At 56.6% G+C, this 22,780-nt stretch overlaps 1 protein-coding gene across 1 annotated transcript; it reads left to right on the top strand.

The window, feature by feature from the left end:
- The first annotated feature begins 13,507 nt into the window (after positions 1-13,507).
- DMBX1 (diencephalon/mesencephalon homeobox 1) lies at positions 13,508-18,844 on the top strand. Its single transcript, XM_008699258.1, is given in 5 exon segments — positions 13,508-13,667; positions 16,865-17,043; positions 17,307-17,655; positions 18,436-18,627; positions 18,630-18,844. Coding segments are annotated over 5 exon segments (1,086 nt in total). The 5' UTR covers positions 13,508-13,516.
- Positions 18,845-22,780: the final 3,936 nt, after the last annotated feature.

Below are 22,780 nucleotides of genomic sequence, written 5' to 3'. Positions count from 1 at the left end.
AAACGCGCCGCGGCAGAGACGGAAGCCTTGGCCCGCCGAGACGCAGGCACCCGCAGAGAACGCTTCGGATCCGTCACGGTTTTGCCTCATTTGGAAGATATTACTTCGCCCCTGAAAAAAAATAAATACAAAAAAGGTTTGGATATTAAGCGGAGACAAATCCTTCTCAGTTTGGAGGGGGTGGGGAGGAGGTGGCCGGGGTAATGCGGAGCAGATGCGCCCCGGGCTTCGCAAAGCCCGGGGCCCAGGCTGGGGAGGGGGCGCGGCCCGAAGCCCGGGTCCCCGCCCGGGGAACGCAGGGGCCGCCCACGCCTCCCCGGCTTCGGCGTCCATGCCGCCTGCGAACCCCTCGGTGCCCGGGACATTACCCGGGATCAGGCTCAGGTCGCGCCCGCGCGGCTCCGGCTCAAACTCCGCCGCCGACGAGTGCGCCTTTTCTCTCGGGATTGCGATTCTGCACGAATTCTCCAGTTGGGGGTGGTTCAGCGCTCAGCCTGCCTCTGTACGCGTAAACGCGGCCTTGGGCTGGGGTACCCCAGGTGGATGTTGGGGACGCGGCGGGCCCAGTCCCTTGGAATTCGTTTTGCCTTCTGCGGCCTCGGCTGGCGTGGGTCGGGTGAGCTCAGGCTGGGAACTGCAGGCTGGGGCCAGTCCGTGGAGCTGCTCTCGCGGTGAATCCGGAAGAGCGGTCAAGGGGCTGGGGGAAACGGCTCTGCTCTGATTGTCTTTGGGTCTCCCACCCCGGGTGGCCTTGACCGGGTTCTGGAGGGGAACAGGCCGTGTCCCCGGACACCGCTGGCTGAACTTTCTCGGCCGTCACAAGTTCCCGGGCTCTGCGCTGGGGCCGCGGCGGCCCTGGTGGTGCGCGCGGGGTGCCTAGGTGCAACCTCTCCTCCAAATTAGCCCCAAAACTGGGGCTCGAACTTTTCTGGATTCCGGCGGCGGCGGGAAGGGGTCTCTTTAGGCTGGTGATTTGTTCGATGTGGGGGTCTGGATTGGGATCCGCGGCCTTTTCGCCTTCTTCCGGTATTTGGAATCCTCCCAAGCAGGGAACCCGCGGAGTCTCCAGCGCAGGCTCAGGGCCGGTTCCGCCGGGACACGGGGCGACCGTTTTCGTTTTAGAAAAGTCTGCAGAGGCCCTGGATCGGCCAGGCTGGTGGTGCTGGTTTTCTGAGGCTCCCCCGGTTTAAGGACGTTGGGAAGAGGGAAAGGCTTTACAGACTTGGTGGGCCTTACGGGGGGGTGGGGGTGGGGAAGGCAGTTCGCACCGCTGAGGCTGTTCTGCGCCGCAGCCGTGGAAACGTGCAAGTTCCGTTCGCCGCCGCGACGGCGGGGTGGCCGCTGTCTCTTCCACTCACTCGAGCTGGGCATCCTGTGCGCTGCAGCCGGGTGGCCGGGCCCAGCATCTTCCTGGGAGGTCTTGTCTATTAGCTTTGGGGGGGGGGTGGAGTGAGTCGTTTTCAGTTTTGCTGGGATTCGCGTTTCACTTCCCCGCATTCCCAGTCCTCCCCAAAAGGGAAAGCAGTCAGACCTAAGGATCAGTGAATTTAGTCCCTACCTCCCCTCTCTGCGAGCCAGCTGTGCTAATGTGTGTGTGGGCGATCAGAAAAAAAATCGAATTTGCTACCCAGTGAGAGCAAATTATCCGGATAATTGGTTCAAATTTCTCTCCTCTGTGGCTGGTGTATACACAATCTTTGGACCAGAAGCAGGGAATCCCTACTCAGAATGGGGGTAAACACCCATCCTCCTCGGAGACCTTTCCGCAGGGACTCCTGCTAGGGTGCGGGAACCTGGCTGCGCCGAACAAACCCCGCGTGGAAATCCAAACGGAAGGGCAAAGGTGCAGAGGAGTGGAAACCCGCCCTGGGCGAAGGAAACCACCAAGGCGAGCACCCTGGGCCTCTGGATGGGTTCTGCCTGTTGGCGGGCTTGCCGGTCAGCTTCAAGGGCGTGGGTGAGTGTCTTGGGGGGTGCTGCACACTGTCACCGGCACTTTCACACGTGGCATCATCCAATGTGGTCACGCAATTGGAGCCATTTCTCTGCTCAGATACAACTTGTTCTGGGGACCTGGCCCCTGCACACCCACTTACCGTCCCACGCTAGGTCTTGAACAGGATACGGTTTCCAGAGGAGCCCCCAGCCGACAGTATTCTGGCCATGTGGGCTTGGAATGAGGGATCAGTTATCGCCTTAGGTGCCCGCTTTCCTGAAGCCTGGGTTCTGGGGGACTGGAGCACCCTGACCCCGCCCATAGGTTGTGGGGGCAAAGGGGTGAACCTGACCAAGGGGCACAGCCTCCCACCTCCATCTCTGAGCTAATCCTGCACACACACACATTTGGGGGCCATTCTGTTTGACAGACGCTGACTGCCACACAGAGTCGGCTGCACGGGTTCACCTGGGCTAGGGGCAGCTCGCTAAGACAGCAGGTGAGAGGTTACACAGGTAGACGGACACGCACATCGGGGCGCACAGGCAGATCTGCAGGCCGCACACTGACAAAGCCCCTCTGACAGACACAGTTATGTACACAGGTTAAACTCACAGGGACACTCCCTGCACAGGACACGCAGATGCCCCTGAGGACCCCGCTGGGAGTGCAGCAACCCCACTTCTTCCTCTTGCCCGCGCAACCCAGGGGCCCATGTGTCTACAGCTTGCCCTGACCTCTGCGCTCCCAATTCCCGCCGCTCTCTCCGGGTCTCTGGTCCAAGTGGAGCCGGGACCCCTCCCCCACGTTCCCTTTCCTCTCCTCCTCCCCGCCCCTTCCCCGCAGTCCCGCTCGGCCTCCCTGCGGTGCCCATGTAAATGACAGCAATAAATATCTAATCAAGGCCCCGGGCGACGCCGCCGCCGCCCGCCAAAGCCCATTACCAAGCGGGCGGGAGGGGTAGGGAGGGGTGCTGGGGTGGGGGAGCGGGGGAGCTTCTAGCGGAGCGTGTGGTCCGGACTGGACAGTCGTCCTGCTCTGAGTACCCCTCATCTCTGACCTTGGGCGAGTCGTTGCTCTTCCTTCGCCTCAGTTTCCCCTTCGGTAAGAAGGACACCGAGCTGGGTTCTCCGTTACCCGTCTGGCCTCCCGCCACTCAGCGATCTCTCTTTATGTTTAAGTCACACGTCCGTTCTTCGGACAACTTATTTGACACAGCCCCACTGCCACCGGATGGGCGGACGTCCCAGCTCGCACAGCTCTGGCTCCGACTGTTCTTCGAACTTGAGCCGGGTTTCCGGCCCCGGCAAAGCGGAGAGTTGTATGGACCCGAGGCCACCAAGCAGGAGTGCCTTTCCCAGATGGGGTCACTCGTTGCGGCCAGTTTACTGCCACTGCGGGCGCCCCTTCAGTGCGCCCAGGTCACTGGAGCCCACCGGGTCTCGCGGCCCCTTCCAGCCTGCACAGCTCTATCCGCCAGGGTTTGTTCGCATCTCCGGGCCGCGCGTCCCTCTCTGTGCTCAGACGTCTGTCCGCGCGCAAGGCGGGAACCAAGCTCTCTGAGCCGGCACCGCGCACTCCGCCCCAAGTTCCTCCAGCACTCCGAGGCCCAGACGTGGGCCTGGAGTGGCTGCTCGGCAGGGACTCTGCAGTCGGCTCCCCGCGCGGGCACCGGTCCGAGTCTGGACGAGCCCTGGGAGGCCCACTCGTCCCCGCGGAACCCTGAGCGGGGGCGTCCCAGGCGAGGGAGACCGTCTCCTCCGTGCGGGTGAGAGGCGGGAACATGCTGGTGGCCGACCTTTGCACCACCCTGGCTCCGACCAAGTCTCCCCCGTTTTCTCTGGTGTTCTAGCTGCATCTGTGCTGGAAAGGAAGTGGAGACTCGAGCAATTACTTGGAGTTCTATTCCCAGGACCCGCGCGGTCAGGCCTCCCCCACACCAGACTGTCCTCAAGCGCGTCCACGCTGGGCGGGATTCGGGATTCCAGAAAAAAGAACAAAAATTGGCCACTCTCATCTTTTCTCCCTCCCTCTGCCGCATTTCACTGCCTTAAAAAAATTAACCAGCCGCCTGATTTCTTTGCACCCCCCAACATTAAGCACCTCAGAAAACCAGAGGAGGGTAGGCAGAGTGGCCTCCCTTAGTCTCGGCCCATTAGCCTGCGGGGGGCTAATTACCCCAATTAGCTTCTGATTTATAATTAATGGCTCGGACCAAGGGATAATTGGATGTTAATGGATAACAGTTTGTGTAGGGAACTAAGCTCCTGGGCTCCTCAAGAGGGCCACGGGGGTGGGGCCTACCCTGAGACCCACCTCTGACCCCAGAGCTCTCCCCACTGGGGAAGGGGGGCATCCCTAAACCAAGAGAGGAGGTAAGAATCTCCTTTGAGAAATTGGTGAGCTCTAGGTGCCAGACCAGCGCCCCATCTGAGCTGACCCTTGCAAAGGTACACACCCTGAGGCCCATCTGAGGTCTTTGGCTCCAAATCCAGACCCACTTTGGGGGCCCTCAGCTGAAGGGGGCTGCTGGAGTTTCTGGACCTCAACAATAGCCCATTCCCTCCCTTCATGGATGAAGCAGTGTGAGGTTAATGGTAGCAATGTGGGGTCATGGTACCTTTATCAAATGCCACTGGGGGGTGGGGGAAGGTCAAGGTGAGAGTACTGGCCAGGGCTTCATGGGGGACAGCGTAAGGGCTTGGTCTGTGGCCAGGTCAGGTGGTGTGGCTTCTGGTGCGGACATTCGAGCTTTCCTGCTAGGGTAGGGCAGGTCGGGCTGGGGGGGAGACTCTGGGCTTTGGCTCACTCAGTTCTGGGCTCTGCTGTTCTTGTCACTTCTAAAGCTCGTCTCTTCTCATCCAGGACATCTGACCATTCCCCTAGAATCTGAGCCCACGGGGCTAGAACTCATTACATTACCCCAGAGTCCACTGCCTGACAAACAGTGGCTCTCTTCACTTGAGGAATGAGGGCCTAATGTCCCCCGTGCTAGGTCCTGAGAATTAGCTCTGGAGCCAGATCCTGCCCCCCAGGAGCCCCGAAACTGGTGAGTTCTTGGTGAGCACTGAGTTCACACTGTGGAGTTAGACTCCCTGGATTTCCTCCTGTCTGAGCTGCTTTGGCTTTGGGCAAATGTCTTTACCTCTCTGAGTCTCAGGTCCCTTATCAGTTAAATGGGAATTATGAGATTGTTTAAGAATGAAATGAGATGCTGCCTGTCAGGTCTCTATCAGGATGGCTGGTAAAAATAGTTATTATGTCTTGGGTGAAGGGCAGGCAGATGGGCAACTAACTATAATCTGGTGAGGTAATGCTATGATAGGAGTTCAAAGAAGTCACCTGACCCAGCCTGGGGTAGCAGGGGAGGCTTCCTGGAAAAGGGGGTGCCTAAGCCTAGTGTGAGGGATCAGGAGTTCTTCAGGTAATGCTGGTGGAGGAACAGTATTCCCAGAGGAGGAGGAGGAGGCAGCGATGCAATGACTTTGGAGAGCTCTGCTCAATAGTGGGTGAGAGGGTGGTGGTCAGGGGGTTGGCGGGAGCAAAAGAGGGAGAAGTGGCAATGATGAATTTGGAAATGCCTTTCAAGAAATTTGTCTCTGAAGGGACGGGGGATAAAAACCATTTGTTTTAAAAGGGGGAAATGGAAACAGGTTTGAATGCGTACTGATAGGAGCCGCAGGGCCAGGGCTGGCCATGTAGGGGATGAGGCCATGTGCCCCGATTCCCCAGCTCTTACACACCTAGAGGCAAACGATGCCACGTTTCCAGCCATCAGCCCTTATGTGTATCTCTAACATGTGTCCTTGGCCATTTCCTGTGGCCTTGCTGGCCACGTTGAATCACTGAGTTGTTGGTGCTGTGGCCCACCCCCTGGGCAGGGGTGCCATGAGTGGGGGAATCTGCCCCTAGCAAGGGGAGGAAGTGGCTGGTTCCTGGGCTCTGTGCACCTTCGAGTGCCTGATACAGACAGCGGAGATTTTCGGAGTTGGAGGGTTCAGAGGGAAAGCTGTGGAAGAGCAGCATCTGAGAGGGAGCTGCTGGGGACACGCTCATCTCGTCTGCCCTCAGGCCTGGTGCCTGCGGGGCCCTTGCTCAGGGAAGGGCAGGGCTCTTGCTACCCCCTTACATCACATGTCCCCACTGCTCTTTCTTGGCAACTCAGGACTAAGGACACTTGTGGGAATAGAGATACTTACTGGGGGAGGGGTCAGGTTTTCCAGTTCCCAAACAGGTCCGCCAAGGATAACTCACTTTCCTTGAGCCTCAATTCCTCCTCTGTAAAGCAGAGGTGACAACAGCGCCCCCCTCATGGAGCTGAGGGGAGAGATTAGTGAGGTTACCACGCCTGAGTATCTGGCATATGCCAGGCACAGAACTTCTCTTAAGATTTTGGACCCACCTGCTCAGAGCTGGAAGTCTTCTAGGTCCTCTTGGTCAGCTACCTACCTCCCCCCGACACACACGTGTGTGCGCGCACACATGTACCCCCGTGAAGGAGTCTCTCCTCCTCAGCCTCCCTCAGGCGGCTGGCCAGCCCTGGGTTACGCACTTCTCACACTGTGGGGCCTTAAGCAGGTGGTTTTACCTCCCTGAGCCTCAGTTTTCTCATTCATATAATGGGGATAAGAATTCCTCCCTAGCAGGGTTGTGCCGAAGCTTGTGAGCTAGAAGAGGGCTTGGCTCATGGTCGGTGTGCATGGTAAGGTGGCCGTCATGGTTAATGAGATAATGGGTCTGGCCACGCTTGGAACAGAGGAGGCAAGGCCTCAGAGAATGCTGGTTCCTCCTGCTTTGTTTCCTTCCCTTTAAACAAAGTTGTTCCGCCTTGCTCCCCACTGTGTGTGGGATCGAGAAGAAACCCGAGGGGGAATTATAAGTTCAAAACAGGAGAGGAAGAGGTGAGGAGAGAGGGCGTGGGCCTGTGGGGGTGCAGAGCCGGGTGTGACCGAAGGCAGGGTCCGCTCTCCTGGTGATCAAAGACGCCTCGCGTGCAGTTTCCTAGCAGTCCCTCTGTTAATTTATAAAAAATGCCCCCTAATAAAATTCTGCTTGATTCTTCGATTGGCTGGGCATTAGGCTGCAGCCAGCAGCGACGCGGGGACATAACGGATGCATTTGCAGATTTGGAAAATTAAAGCCATCTATATGGCGCCTGTGGCGGGAGATCCGCCGATCTGCTTGCTTAATGAAATATAAAGATTCTTTTAACCAATGTAAGCACAATTCGACAGCTTGTGAAACGCGGCCGCGCCGTGATGGATGGCTCTCCTGGCTCGCCAGGAATTGCGGGGCGGCACCTTTTAAATATATAATTGATTCTGTTTGGAGTGTGCAGTGGGCTGAGCCCGTGCAGGGCCCGGCCTGGGGCCAGGAGTGCAGGGCCCTGTTTAGAGGCTCCCGCAGGCCCTGCAGGACTCCAGCCTGGGCGGCTCTTGGCCTTGCTATAGGACCCAGGCACTCTGAAGTGGACGTGCATGGGGTTCCAGCGGCTGGGTCTGGCTGAGGACCCCAGAGACAGGTCTGCGCTGCCCTGATTGCTGGGAAAGGGCCCACCGAGCAGGGTTCTCCCCAAACCCTGGCTTCTAATTCTGGGGACAGAGGAAGGTGGTGGGAGTGGAGCTCTGAGTGTCCATTCTGCCCTGAGGACGATTCTGGACCTCGGTGGCCCTGCTTCCTTCATCCATTCCCTCACCTCTCAGCCTGTAGTTCTTTCTCATCCATTCAACATTTATGATTTACTGAGCACTGGCTGTGTACCAGCCTCCGTGCGAGGTGCTGCAGAAACAAACAAAAAATGGATAAGACAAATCTACTCATTTTCTCTGTGTTGATCTATCTCGGCTTTCACTCCATCTCCTTGGTTTTTCCCCTTTTTGCTCCTTGTATTTCCCTCTTGTTCTCCCTCAGACCTTGTTCTGAGGGTACCGTTTAGTGTATGTTCCTCTGGCCACACACGCGCGTGCACACACACACACACACCCATTCGTGCACGCACACGAGCCCGCAGACATGCATACGCACAGGGACATAAAAAACTGCTGATACATACGTACACACAGACACTCACGCCGTTCTGTGGCCCGTCGCGGTCAGGCTGACCCAGACATGGGCACACGTGAACACCAAGAGGACCTACAGACTTGGGACTGTGGGCTGTCCCATGTGTGCAGCTCCGGTGGTGGGTGGCATCCACAGACCAGGGCCCCTCTGTGGCCTCCGAGGAGACCTGGGCCCCGATGTCCACCTGGAGCGAGGAAGAGGAGCATGAGGCTGGGGAGAGAGGAGCTCAGCTGGGAAGATTTGGGCTCACACACAGCCTCATCTCACGACACACACGTACACGTGTGCACACAAACACACGTGCCTGCAGGAGCGCGTGCACCGGGGAAATGTGTTTTTTCTCTGCTGCCGTCCTCTTGGCCTCAGATCAAATCAGAGCTGCTGGGAGTTGGGGAATGGAACATGCTGGAATAAGTGCCTGCGTGACCGGGGTTAGGAAACAGGAGTTGGTGGGAAGAACCTCACGGTGGAAACCTGTTCCACCACTTCCTACCTGCTTGCCCTTTAACAAATTAATCAGTCTTTCTCACCTTCCGCTTCTCCATCTGATAAACACAGTCCCCACCTGTGTCGGGAGGGGTGTTGGGAGGATGGACTGCGATGGCACTTCATACATAGTTGTTGCTATTACTTCATTCATCCGACCCTCATCCCCTGAGCCCTGTCTCTGTGCCAGGCCCTGTGATCCGGGCTGGGGTGGGGAGTCCAGAAATGCATGAGAGACGCCTTTCACCCTCAAGGAGCTCGGTCTGGTGGTGGTGGTGGTGGGGGTAGAAGCGGCCTCACACGACCCGATTCAGATGCTAGAGTTAAGGAGATCCACGGAAGGCGCTTTGCGTGGTGAGCTAGGGCCGGAGTGTGTACAGGACTCAGGCGTTGTTGCTGCTTATTTCTTGTTGTTGGCATCATCGTTTCTGTGACCTGAGCTTAGCCATCTGGAACCTGGAGAGGGGAGAGATGCCTTCTTAGGGACAAGTTGGGAAAGGCCCTCTTTCCGAGGAAGTGTCAGTTGAACTAGGCCTTGATGGAGAAGGAGGAATTTGGCAGGTGAAGGGGGAGGAAGGGAGTGGTGTTTCAGGTGGAGGGCCCAGCAGCAGCAAAGGCATGGAAGTGACAAGAGGGAGTGGCAGGTAATCTGAGACTGCTGGGTGCTGGGGAGAGGGAGGGCATCAGGCTAGAGGGGTGGGCAGAGGCCAGACTGGGAAGGTCTTGGAGACCTTCAGAGGACCAGTGAGCTGGGGCAGTTGTGGCGCCGAGAGAGGGACCTCTTTTGGCTTTAGTTAATAAAGACTTGTCGTGCATCAAAAACTGTGAGATCAGCAATAATTAAGTCAATTAAAATGTCACCACATCAACAGCAATGAGTATTAAAGCAACAAAGCCCTGCAGGGGTGGGGGAAGGGGGTGGATAAAATTACTTCTACACTCTGTTCCCTCTTTCCCACCTGGAGCTTGTGACACCTTTTGGGGCCTGGCTGCATCCCCACATCCACGGGAACACATGGATCACCGTCCCCATCCCCACCCTCAAAAAGGGAAAGAAAGAAAGAAAGGATATAAATGTGAAAATCACCAGTAATCCCATCTGCTATCTCCGAGAGATAACCTCTGTTAACATTTCAGGGTATAACCTTCCAGACTTCTTTTCTATGCATATTTATACATACATTACAAAAATGGGATCATATCATGCACACTGTTACCTATTTCTTCCACTCAACAATGTATCGTGAGCATCAGCACATCCAGACACACATCATTGTTTCAAACGGTGGCACGGTATTCCACCGCGGGCACGACTGTCCCCTCATTTACTGAACCAGCCTCTCTCGATGGACAGTGAGGTTTCCAATTGTTCGCCATCATAAGCAGAGCTGTGATAAACATTCCTGTACACACATCTCTGCGTATTTGAGGGATATGTTTCGGGAAATGGAATTGTTGAGTCAAATGATGTTCTTCCTAAAGGCTTCTGACGCAGGAACTAAAGCTCTTTTGTCAGCGAAGTAGGAGAAGGACCATTTCCCACTCCTCTAGATAACCCTGGGTAATGTATTTGTTTCATATTTGCTAATTTGATTGGTGAAAAAATTGTATCTTATTGTTTCTACTTTTATTTCTTTGGTTACAAGGAAGGCTGAGCTTGTTGTCATAGGTCAGATGGCTATTCGTGTTTTTCCTAATAAGTTGTCTCTTCAGTTACTTTGCTTTTATTAAGGTGACCATCTTTGTTTTTTTTTTTTTAAAGATTTTATTTATTTATTTGACAGAGATAGAGACAGCCAGCGAGAGAGGGAACACAAGCAGGGGGAGTGGGAGAGGAAGAAGCAGGCACCCAGCAGAGGAGCCTGATGTGGGGCTCGATCCCATAACGCCGGGATCACACCCTGAGCCGAAGGCAGAGGCTTAACTGCTATGCCACCCAGGCGCCCCAACCATCTTTGTTTTGAGAGAAGAAGAACTCTTTATATATTATGGACATTCTCTTATTTTTATTTGTGTGATTTTTTTAAATCGATTTTGCTCTGTCATATATATGGTAAAGATTTTTCCAGGTTTGTTGTTTGCCTTTTAGCTTTGTTCATGGTATATTCTATTCTACAGTGTTTAAACACTATGTTGTCATGTCTATCCTTCTTTTCTCTCAGATCTCTGCCCTTGGGGTCATGTTCATAGTGCACAGAGTGGGCCTCTGTAAGTAAATGTTGTCGGTAGGTGTTATGTGTGAGTGTTGACTCAGAAATCTATAAATCCAGCCCTCAGCTCCTGACTTGTATATCCAATTGCCAATTCAACACCCTTACTTGGAAGTCAGATCTGTATTTCACACTTAGCATGTCCCCCCCAAAACCTTGATTTCTGTTGCCTCCTCCCCAGACCCCCTTCTCCCTCAATGCTCCTGACTCAGGAAAAGATCTGCCTTCACTCAATTGCTCAGGTCAAAAATTTGAGTCATCCTTTTTTTAAAGTATTTTTATTTATTTATTTGAGAGACAGAGAGAGAGAGAGCATGAGTGGGGAGGAGAGGCAGAGGGAGAAGCAGACTCCCCGCTGGGCAGGGAGCCTGACTCAGGGGTCTTGATCTCAGGACCCTGAGATCATGACCTGAGCTGAAAGCTGATGCTTAACTGACTGAGCCCCCCAAGCTCCCCCTCCTTTTTTTTTCACGTAGGCTCTACACCTAACGTGGGGCTTGAACTCACAACCCTGAGATGAAGAGTCACATGCTCTACCAACTGAGCCAGACAGGTGTCCCCGAGTCATCCTTTTTTGACCTCTTTTCCTCACATCTTACAGCTAACCTCTCAGCAGTCATGTGGGGTCTTCAAAATATGTCGTGAATCTGTGCACGTCTCACTACCCCCCACCCCCCACCGCCGAGCGGAAGGGACCTTGGTTGCTGGCCTGGCCTTCTGCGGTGACCTGGTCTCTCCGCTTTTCTTCTTGACCCTCTGCAGTCTGTTCTCTGCAGCCAAAGTGAGCTTTTCATGACAAATTGTATCACGTTACTCTTTATTCAAGACCCTCTAGGAGTCTCCCATTACGGTGGGGATAAAATGCAAACTCTTTACAGTGGGTCCCTGAGGCTGTCTGGGGTCTGGCCTCTCCTCTCCCTCCAGCCGCATCCCCTTCACTCGCTCCCTCCCTCTCCGTGCTCCGGCTGCCCTGGCTTTCTTAGGGTCCACAGACACACCAAGCTTCTTCATGCCTCAGGGCCTTTGTCCTTGCTGTTCCTTCTGCCTGGAAAGCCTTCCCCCCAGAACTTTGCATGGCTTACGTCAAGTAGCAGAGAGCCCTTTCCTTACCACATGTTCTAAAGTAATCTTCCCTTTTTCTCTTGTTATTCTCCTCCTCTGTTTTATTTTTCTTCAGAGCACTCGTTCCCGTCTGCCATTATTACATATATTTGTTCGTCGTTCGTAGTTCTCCCTTGGAATGTAAATTCCATGACGGCAAGGACTTTGGTACTTAGTAGGTGGGTGCTTAGTACATATTTATTGAGTAAATGTGTGTGACGTATCAATGTGTGAGTGTAATGTTTGTGCGTGGACACATCTGTGAGAACGTGTGCAGAACCGCAGGAGCGATGACGCTGAATTGGTGAGTATTGCCGGGTTTGGGTGTGCACATGACTACGTCTGCGCGGGCCTCGCTGAGAACGTCCAGGTGTGTGTGTTTGTGCGTGAAACGTGTGTGTGTTTGCGCGAGCTCGCGCGGGCCTGCGCGGAGGTTTGGTTCCGTGTAGCCTGAGCGGTTACTTCAGGGAGGGTGGGGAGCCGAGACCCCCGGCCGGCTCTTCCTCTTACCCAATGGACCTGCCGTTGCCCCAGCCCTCCCCCTCACCCCCACACCCGGGAAACAGGAAGCACCTGTGTGTCTTGGGAGCCTGCGACACCCTACGGCCTTCCAAAAAACGCCATTTCAGGCTGACCCAGGGCGGGCAGTCAGATGTGGACCGTGAGGGTCCAGAGGAGACCTGGGGCTGACAGGACCTTGTGCCGAGCTGGGCCATCTCAGTAGGAAGGATGGTAACTCGGCCACCAAAGAATGAGGCTGAAGCAGTGGGGGCAGGCTGGGCCCTGGAGTGGCTGGGTGTCCCTGCTCTTTGCTAAGCCTTAGTAGACCCATCTGTAAATGGGGTTGGTTGCTCTTGGGGAAATGGTAGACAGAGGGAGGTGATGGTAGTGAATACGTAAGGGTCGTAACAATAGTGTTCTTACGTCTGTGCGGCACGTGAAGGTCTAATCCATGATCTCGTCAGAGCAGATGCCTCAGCGTCCCCAGTCCAGCTCTGGACTTGGCCCCATGGGAGCCTCAATGGGTGTTTGCTGAATGAATCGGTGTGTGAGTGCATCCATGAAGGTACAAATAAGAAAGTAACTGGGCGGGGACACCTGGGTGGCTCCGTCATTAAGCCTCTGCCTTTGGCTCAGGTCATGATCCCAAGGTCGTGGGATCGAGCCCCAAATCGGGCTCCCTGCTCAGCGGGAAGCCTGCTTCTCCCTTTCCCACTCCCCCTGCTTGTGTTCCCTCTCTCTTTGTGTCTCTCGCTGTCAAATAAATAAAATCTTAAAAAAAGAAAGAAAAGAAAGCGCCTGGGTGACTAAGTGCAGACATGGCTTCCGAAAGCAGCAACGGGCTGATAAATCACAATGACTAACGGTCTTTAGCACACGCTATGTGCCAGGCCCTATGGTAAACGCTGCTCTTAATCCTTGCAACAATCGCCTGTGTTAAGTCCTATGATTTGCCCCATTTTGCAGAGGGAGAAACTGAGGGTCAGAGAAGTGAAGTGACTTGCCCAAAGTCACAAAGCTCCTGAGTGGCAGAGTTAAGATTCTGGCCCAGGCAGTCTGACGCCAGAGCCCAGAGCAGGGCGCTTTCCGACGGAGGGGCAGAAGCTCTCGGGAGTGAGGCGGGCACCCCAGATCTGGGCCGGGGTGGAGTCTTCCCCAGGGCAGAGTGCGATACCGTTTCACGTCCCCTCTCCTCCCCGGTCCGCAGGCGCAGGCCGCGATGCAGCACTACGGGGTGAACGGCTACTCGCTGCACGCCATGAACTCTCTCAGTGCCATGTACAACCTGCACCAGCAGGCCCAGCAGGCCCAGCACGCCCCGGACTACCGGCCCTCGGTGCACGCGCTGACGCTGGCCGAGCGCCTGGCTGGTAAGGGCCCTGGGGATGGGACCCTGGCGACAGAACGGTGGGGGCTGGCGATGGAGGAGAGGTCTGGGTGGGGAGGCTCTGGGAGTCCCCGATAGGATGGAGGGAGCCCTGAGCCGGTTTACTCTGGGGGGCTCTGGAAGTCCCAGGTCACTCAGCAGCACAGAGAGGTGTCGATTCCGAATCTCTGCATGACCATCTAGAGCATTCCTTGTCAGCCGGCACGGTGCTGGGCACTGGAGCCGCCCTAAGCCTTCAGAGCCCCTTAACAACACTGTGCGAGGGGGTGCGAGTAGCCTCTCTCACAGATGAAGGCTGAGGTAGGAGGGCGAGGGAGCAGCCGCGAGGACTGGAGCTGGGAAGGAGCCAGAGAGGGCCGGAGTGCCCAGGGGGGTATTTCAGGCCAAGGGAGTCACGTCAAGAGCAAGCGCTCCCGTGTTTTGAATGCCGACATGTGCCGGGTGCTGTGTGAGGCTTTGTCTGTTCATCAAAGTATTCAAGGCCAATCAAGAGAGGTTATTATCTCCATTTTATGGACAAGGAGACTGAGGCTCAGAGAGGTTAAATCTAGGTGGGGCTGGGGCTGGGGGGTTGGAACATGACGTGATGGCTAAAAATAGAAGCTTTGAAGTCCCGGATCCGTGGTCACTGCAGATCTGCCCATTCATCGGTCCTCTCTGAGCCTGCGTCTCCCCTTATAAAGAGGGGACAGTAGGCTGGCTGGGAAGTTATTTGAGGCAACGTACGCAAAGTATTCGGCAGAGACCGGGATGTGTTCAGAAGGCATTATTAACTCAAGTCGCAAGTAAGTGGGCACGAGGGAGCTGCAGGCCTGTGTCCCCCTCCACCTTCAACGGAACGTTGCCCTGCCCTGCAGCCTCTCACTGGCTGTGAGAGGGTGTGACAGCACAGGCCAAGGGCCTGATCCCTGGGAGGGGTTGCCACCCACTCTCTCCTGTCCCAGGCCAAACCTTGAGCAGCTGGTGAGCCCATGTGGGCCCAAACCTATGCCAGGCAGTACTCAGAGGGCTTGAGAGCACCCCTAGGGAGATCTGGTGCTCCGAGGTGCCTGGGAGAGCATGGCAGGAGTGTGGCGAGGATCAGTGGTGGGGCAGCTCAGAGCAGCGGCGGCTGGTGTAGTCAGGGAGGACTTCCTGCAGGCTGTGGGGCAGGAGCCAGGCCTTAGAGAGGAACGACTGGTGAGGCCACCGCTTGAGCAAAGGCACAGAGAAGGAATGAGATATGAGGACCCTGCCTGGGAGAGCTGCGGGCCTGGAAGGGAGGGTGAGGTGGCCATTCCCACTCCTCCAGAGCATGCCAGGCCTTGGGGCAGGGCTCCGTGAATAAAACGGAGCCCCTGTTACCTTCCCTAGACCAGTGTGGGGCAGGAGCTCCAGTATGGGATGTGGGTACAGTCCTGTCCCGGCTCTGGCTGCTTCCCTGGTTTGGAGTGAATTCCTATGTCCAACCTGGTGGTGACACCGGCTTCTCACTGTGTCCAGAGAGGAATCGGGGAGGGGGCTCCCCTCCGCTGGAAGGGTAGAGGAACTAGAATAGTTATTAGCACTCTACCCCAATTCTCCAATTCTCCAGAAGGAGGGACAGGAGATCCGGGTGGGCCTTCGTTTGGAGGCCTCACTTTCTGGCAGAAAGTTCTGCTGACAGCCTGGCCTCCCCTTATGGTCCCTGGAGCCAATAGCAGGATGCTGAACGTTGCTCCCTCAACCAGGGTTCAGCTGACTGAGGGGTCCCCAGTCCCCAGGTAACCAGCATGAGCTCAGTCCAGGCTGGGATTAGTGCCAACTTGCGAGAGGTTCAGGGCTCTCTCTTGAAGCTGAAGGAGCAACCCAAAGTCTGAACCTTTCTGGATACCCAGTTGCCTCCTTCCCCATTTCGAGTGTTGTGGATGACTCGCCAGACCCTGGGGTACAGGAAAAGGACTCTGGCAGCCCCATCAGAGCCTGACACAGCTCGGGTTCTCTTCAATGCAGGCAGCCCAGGATCCATTTATGGGCGATGGGAGGCAGGGGAGAGAGGTTCCTGTCCCTCCACCTGGGTCTAGCGAAGCAGAAGGGCTGGATCCTAGACACCAGCCGTAGGCAGACCTCTATCCTGAGTTGTTTTCTTTCTTTCTCTTTCTTTCTTTCTTTCTCTCTCTCTCTCTCTCTCTCTCTCTCTCTCTCTCTTTTTAAAAGATTTTATTTATTTGAGAGAGATTGAGCGTGAGTGGGGGTGGGGCAGAGGCAGAGGGAGAAGCAGGCTCCCCACTGAGCAGGGAGCCCAACATGGGGCTCGATCCCAGGACCCTGAGATCATGACCTGAGTCCAAGGCAGATGCTTAACTGACTGAGCCACCCAGGCGGCCCCTGAGTCGTTTTCATGTTACCAGTGTGTAGACAGGACGGTAGAAGCAGTGGTCCGCCAGCTCTGTCTCCCCTCCAAACCTGCGGTGGTTTTAGAACTTAGTCTTTTTGTCCTTCCTTGAGGAAGTGGCCAAAAAGGTCAAGACTAGATGCAAAAACTTTCCTGTGCTCTGAGGGCCCTGCCAGAGCCAGGTTTTCTGTTGAGGAGACATGAAAGCAGGAGCCTCAGGTCCTGCCCTTGGAGACTCACAGGCCAACTGGAATAACGAGAGTCATACCCGGAGGACATAGAATCAAGTACCAGCGAATTACGTCTACCGGTCAGACCTCTCCTAACTAGACTTTGCACATGCGTCCCAGCTGCCTGCTGGCTCCGCATAGTCAGGGGCCAGTATTCTGCGGGTCGGTGTCCAGAATCTAAGGGTCCTGGGATAGGAGAACCTGTGTGAATCTTAGTAGAACCTTAGCGTCGCGTAGCCTTAGAATATTATACTCACAGCATCCTAGGACTTTAAGGGTCTTAGAGCAAAGTCCACCTACCTCCCCACCCACCACCAAACCAGATGAGGAGGATCCCTCTCGATCATATTCCTGACAGCTCTTCATGGGGATGAGTTAGATTTCTGTGGTCCTTATAGCGAATGTGGGTGTGGGGAGATCTTGAAACCCCAGCCACATGGAGAGAAGATGGGTGATTTCCAAGGGGAGAGGGCCAGGACCCGGCTCTGCAAGGGCCTGGGTGTCCACAGTGGGACAGAGCAAAGTAAGATTCAAAACCTATTTCCCATAATTAAATGGGCCCCCTCTCCTTGCCCTCCAACGGCTGTACATTTCAAGACATCATCTTGGAGGCCCGCTATGGCTCGCAGCACCGCAAACAGCGCCGCAGCCGCACGGCGTTCACCGCTCAGCAGCTCGAGGCCCTGGAAAAGACCTTCCAGAAGACCCACTACCCGGATGTGGTGATGCGTGAGAGGCTGGCCATGTGCACCAACCTGCCTGAGGCCCGGGTGCAGGTAGGGCCCCGTTTTCCTCTAAGGAGACCTTGCAGACAGGCACCAGCTCATCAGTCTGGCTTCCCACTGGCCCGGAGCCGGCATTTTCATCCCCGGGTGCTGGTGGAACTGCTGTCTCCACGACTGCCTGCAGTGACAGCGGGGGAGTTTTGGAAGGGATCGAGGGCGCGTGTTTCCTGGGAGGTGCGGGGAGCAATGTTATTGTGCACCCCCCCTCCCAGAGCGCCCAGCGCCACAGCCCACAGCGCCTCTCCCATCCCCAGGTGTGGTTCAAGAACCGGAGGGCCAAGTTCCGGAAGAAACAGCGCAGCCTGCAGAAAGAGCAGCTCCAGAAGCAGAAGGAGGCCGAGGGCTCCCATGGCGAGGGCAAGACAGAGGCCCCAACCCCAGACAGCCAGCTGGAGACTGAACAGCCCCCAAGCTTGCCAAGTGGTGACCCCCCCGCTGAGCTTCACCTGAGCCTGTCTGAGCAGTCGGCCAGTGAGTCAGCCCCTGAGGACCAGCCAGACCGGGAGGAGGGTCCCCGGACAGGGGCCGAGGATCCCAAAGCTGAGAAGAGCCCTGGGGCTGAGAGCAAGGGGCTGGGCTGCAAGAGGGGCAGCCCCAAGGCAGGTGAGGCTTGGCAGAGGCTGTGGGGGAGGCGGGGGCCCAGCCCAGGGAGAACAGCCAGATCCGGCGGGACAGGGGCCTGGGCACGTGAGGTGGATCAGAGCAGCGGGGAGGGTCAGCTTTCAACACGTGGCACTAGGGCATGCCCCGTGAGCAAGGAGCGGGCCTAGCAGACCAGTGCCAGGTCCTTACTCTTCAGTCACTGAATGCTGGGAAGGTCTTGGGGGTTCTGGGGCGGGATTGGGTGGCAGGGGAGGGGACTTGAGGAGCTCAGGGCATAAGCTATTAATCAACCATGGAAATATGATGGTATTTTAACAACCAGTACAGACATACCAGTGCCTATTGGGTGAATACCACATTGATACCAGGGATTCTCACAGGCGCCACTCAGAGCCACGGTTTTGAAGGACCAGAGCTGTGGCATGAGGCCTATCTCAGACACAAACCTGAGCCCAGGCAGAGAACTGGTGGGTGGAGGAGCCACAGACAGGAGAGGGGAAGGGGAGGTGACAGTCCCTGAAAAGAAAAGGAGTATCCCCAAGAGGTCAGACATGGGGGCCTTGGCAGGGTCCCTGCGCCCCCCCCCCCAAGCCTGGGTCCCTCCCTCCCGGGATCCTGAGGGATGCTTCAGAAGGTGCTTTGGCTGAGATGAGTGGATATGGTCTTAGCCAACACCTGTCATGTCTGCAGTGCCGAGGGGGTGGGGAGACTGAGGGAGCCCCTGCTGGCAGACCTCTGTCCTTGTCCTGAGTCTTTGGTTCTCGGTTTCTCTGCTTGCAGATTCCCCAGGCAGCCTGGCCCTGGCTCCTGCAGCCCCCGGGGGCGGCCTCCTGGGCCCATCCCACTCTTACTCCTCATCCCCGCTGAGCCTCTTCCGTCTGCAGGAGCAGTTCCGCCAGCACATGGCGGCCACCAACAACCTAGTGCATTACTCATCCTTCGAAGTGGGGGGCCCGGCCCCCGCCGCCGCTGCGGGGGCTCACTGCACTGCCAGTCCTACTACCAGTCCCTGTCAGCCGCCGCGGCTGCGCACCAGGGCGTGTGGGGGTCCCCCCTGCTGCCCGCGCCCCCGGCAGGCCTGGCACCTGCCTCGGCTGCCCTGAACAGTAAAACCACGAGCATCGAGAACCTGCGGCTTCGGGCCAAGCAGCACGCGGCCTCTCTGGGACTCGACACGCTGCCCAACTGACTGCTGGCCTCCAACCCAGCCAGGGGTCTTGGGTGCCCCCTCCCAGCCCCAGGGTTATCCCCAGATGGCTTGCAAGGAGTTAACGCTATGAGCCCAGGGATCCTGGGGCCTTGGAGTCCTGCTCCCTGTCCCCCTCCCCAAGTCTCAGCCCTAGGTGAAGCCCACACTTGCACACCCTCTGCATGGCCCTGCTTGGATCCCATGGAGGCCAAATGGGGGTGGGAGAGGCGAGGCCCGGGTGCCTGCGGCCTTCTGCAGGGGAGTGAGGCCCTCAGTGGCCAGATCCTCACCCCAGCACGGCCTCCTCCCTGCCTGCCCTCCCTCCCCTCTGCCCCCTAGTAAGTCGATGTGTGGAATGTGAGATATAAATATAAATACATAAAGCTATATTTTCAGGCCCCTGCCTGCCCCAGGCCCCCTGTAGCCCTTGCCTTCACCTCCGGTGTCCACATCGCTCTCTGGCTCTCCTCTCTCTGTCTCTCTCCTCCCTCTCCTTCTTCCCTGACCTGCCTCTGTCCTGTTGCCTACCCCGCTCTCCCAGCCTCCAGCCTCCCCGCTCTGGACCTTTGCCCATGTCTCTTCTCCCCGCTCCTGCTTTCTTTCTTCGGTGCTGGCCCTGTGGTGTCGTCAATCCCCAGACTTTGTTTTGTTTGGGATTGTGACTTTGTAGTCTTAGTAATTTTGCTTCTTCCTGTTCCTCTCCTCCTGCTTCTTCCCACCCGCCCGTCTCCTCCCTGCATGGGCCCTCTCTAGGCTGCTGTTCCTTTCCTCCCCAGTGGAGGTGGGAAGGCCCCAGCTGGAGACCCTGCTGCCCCTGGAGCTGCCGGCAGGGGCTGGCACTGGCCCCCTTCGCTGCCCTCCCTCAGGCCCAGCATCTAGAAGTGATCATGAGTCACGTTCTCTTCTCTCTTCTCTCAGCCTTGAGGCCCCATGCCCAAGATCGAGGAGGAGGGGAGTGGAGGCAGGAGTCAGGCTGAGGCAGGCAACAGAAGGGTAGCATCCCTGCCTGTAAGAGCTCCAGGAAGAGGCCTGCAGCCGGCGTCCAGCCAGACTGCCCACAGGGCTCTAGATCTCTCCGGTGAGACTTCTCTGGCTGAGGGAGGCAGCGGGGGGAGAGGTGCTCTCAGAGAGAGGTCTCTCCAGAGGAACAGGGGCAGGTTCTCCTCTCCCACCGCCTGGCCTCCAGGTTTAGCGGTTAGAGTCCATCGCAGGGCTGCGTCTGAGCCGGGGAGGAAGGCGGAATTCTAACTCCTGATCCCAGTAGGCGCAAACAGCACAGCAGTGCGCAGTCTCCGCCCCCGCTGGGCCCCTTGTTGCAGCAAGGGCTTGCGTCCAGCTGGTCGCTGACACGGAGCGGTGTGCTCCCACCGCTCCTGTTCGTGGCCAGGAACCCAGCTCGGCAAAGCCCCTTCCAAGCGGTGTGGCCTTGAGTCGGCCTGTAGCCTCTCCGGCCTGTGTTCCGGTCTGGATGAGATGGCCTGTAACGTCCTGTCCTGTCGAGCTGTAACCTTCTGCATGTCCGTGCTCACAGCCCTTGCAGGGCAGAAGTTTTTAGTTAAATGAATGACAACAACAAAAAGGCTTTCAAAAGTACAATGGATAAGTTGGAAAATTACTGTTGCCTTGCTGTGGACCAAGGAGTGGTGCACATACAAGCCTCTGCGTGGGCACTGCCAGTCTCTGGGCCTCAGTTTCCCAATACATAGATTGGGTCCCTTCTAGTTGAGAAAATCTGGATTTGATCCTGATTTTCTTGTGTTACAGTGCCAGCTTCTGTGGCTGCCCCTTCGCCGTGCCTTCACCTAGTGTCAGGGGCTCAGGGCGAGCGGAGGGGAGTGGCTTGCACAGAATCTGAGTCACGATCCCCAGCCCTTTGTGGCTTTCCACTGAAGCCTCCACCCCCTGCTTAGAGAAACTGCATCTGGAAAGCTGGGTACAGATTCCTAAGGTGTGTCTCCTCTCCCAGTGCAGAGGGGCAGGGGGCTGTCTATTGGTGCCAGGTAGGATTGGTTTGCAGGGTAGTCGATGCCCATCATCCTTGGTGGGGGGAGTGGTGTTGTCTGTCTGAGCTGGGGCATGATGGAGAAGGCTTTGGATGGGAAAAAAGTGAGGGTGATGGTAACCTGGGCCGGGAAAGCTATTTGGACAAGGCAACAGAGTGAGGCTAGGTGGACGGTGGGGCAGGGGCCCTGGTTTCATGCGAGGCGGGGCTGAGGGCCTTGAATCCAGGTTAAGACCTCATCCTGATTGGGCAAGCAGCAAGACAGGCAGGTGGGGGTGGGGGTGGGCATCAGTTGAACCAGGGTCTGGGATCTGGGATTTGGAAGGTGAATCCAACAGCCATAGGAGCATCAGAAGAAAAGAGACTTAGGCAGGAGGACTGAAGGGTGGTGGGGACTCTAGGAGACAGAAGGGATTTTTGGTTTGTCTTCTGAGATTAGTTCCAGGAAGGTCAGTTTCTGAAATGAAAACAGTCTTATCTAGACCGGGCACAGACACTGACGCTTCTCACAGTCCCTGGATGCAGGTGACTGTCACTGGGCCTTGGAATCCAACAGCTCTGGACCTCATCACCTCCTCCAGAAGCCTCCCCTGACCTGCTAAGGGGCAAGTTCACCTGGAGCCATGCTCTGTCATGGCTGGAGCCAGGCCCTCCTCAGGTTCAGCCAGCCTCCCTCAGATCTTTGTCAACACTTCCTCATCCAGTGGAGCCAATTGCACGAGCCTAGAGAAGGCAGGGAGAGTGTGTATGAACCCTGGCCCTGGGGCAGATGTCAACCCAGTTTAGGTGACCATTCTGAGTTCCTGAAAGCAGCTAGAGAGGAGAAGAGAGCATACCATGTGTCTCCTACAGGAACCCAAGGGGGTGGGCTTGGGGTGGGCCCCTTGTCCCTGAGATGGAGGCCTTCCCCAAGCCTGCTGGCTCACCTGAGCCTCCATCTCTGACTGTTCCTTCCAGGAAAGCCTCCTTCCTCACCTCTCCCTCTTTTCCGAGGTCTCCGTTTCCCTGCTTCTTCACTCCCCCAGAGCATGGTCCAGGGGCCTGGGCCCCCACCCCGACTCCACAGCTGGCAGGCTGGACAGACTGCTTTCCACACCAGCCGCTTTGTGACCATTTGTGCTTAGAGGTCGTGCCAGGCCGTGGCAAAAACACTGTGTACCGTATTTATTTATTCTGTTAGTTGAAAAAAACAAGACTCAAATTTCCCCCTCCCTGCCCTGCCTCCTGCATAGTGCCGCATGACACTCTGTCCTGTGATCCGTCCGTCTTTCTGACTTCCTGTGATGTTGTGACCTGTTCTTTGTCCTTCTTGGCTAATAAAAGAATCCAGCAGCACAGCCCTTGGTCCAGGTTCATTCCCAGAGATGCCTCCTGTGGGCTGAGCGGGCAGCGTCTCAAGGTCTACTTATGCTTGTCCAGGGCTGTGGCCAGTGGAGGTGGGGGAGGGAGGCAGGTACGCCTCATGCTGAGCCACTCCTGGGCTGGCCTCGTGGCTCTCTCCGTGGCCCTTTCCAATCTGTGGCTGAGGTGGTGGGGAACAGAGGGACCAGGATGGGGGCTTCCATCTTCTGTGGGCTGCTTAGACCCCAGCACAAGTGGCAGGGGCAGGGACACGAGGGGATATCCTGGGTAGCCTGGGATGATGGGTCTGTAGGGCGGAGAGAGGCAGGGGGTTCCATGGAAACAGCAAGTGAGCCAGGACCAAAGGGGGATGACGGGAAGGCACATCTGGACCTAGAGCCTGAGCTGTTCTCCAGTGGGATGGGTGGCCTCTGGAGGGAGTGAGCTCTTTGTCCTCAGAGATGAACAAGCAGAGAACGAAGAAGGGATTCCTGCTGTGGGTGACAGGCTGGATTCGAGATTGAGGAAGGTCCTTCCAGCTTGGTGAGGAGGGTGTGTGTGTGTTTGTGTGTGTGTGTGTGTGTGTGTGTGTG

Source organism: Ursus maritimus, unplaced genomic scaffold, assembly GCF_017311325.1.
Source record: "Ursus maritimus isolate PB19 unplaced genomic scaffold, ASM1731132v1 scaffold_12, whole genome shotgun sequence".
Classification (NCBI taxonomy): domain Eukaryota; kingdom Metazoa; phylum Chordata; class Mammalia; order Carnivora; family Ursidae; genus Ursus; species Ursus maritimus.
Note: the sequence above shows the minus strand (reverse complement) of the source record. Positions and strands in the feature narration are given on the sequence as shown.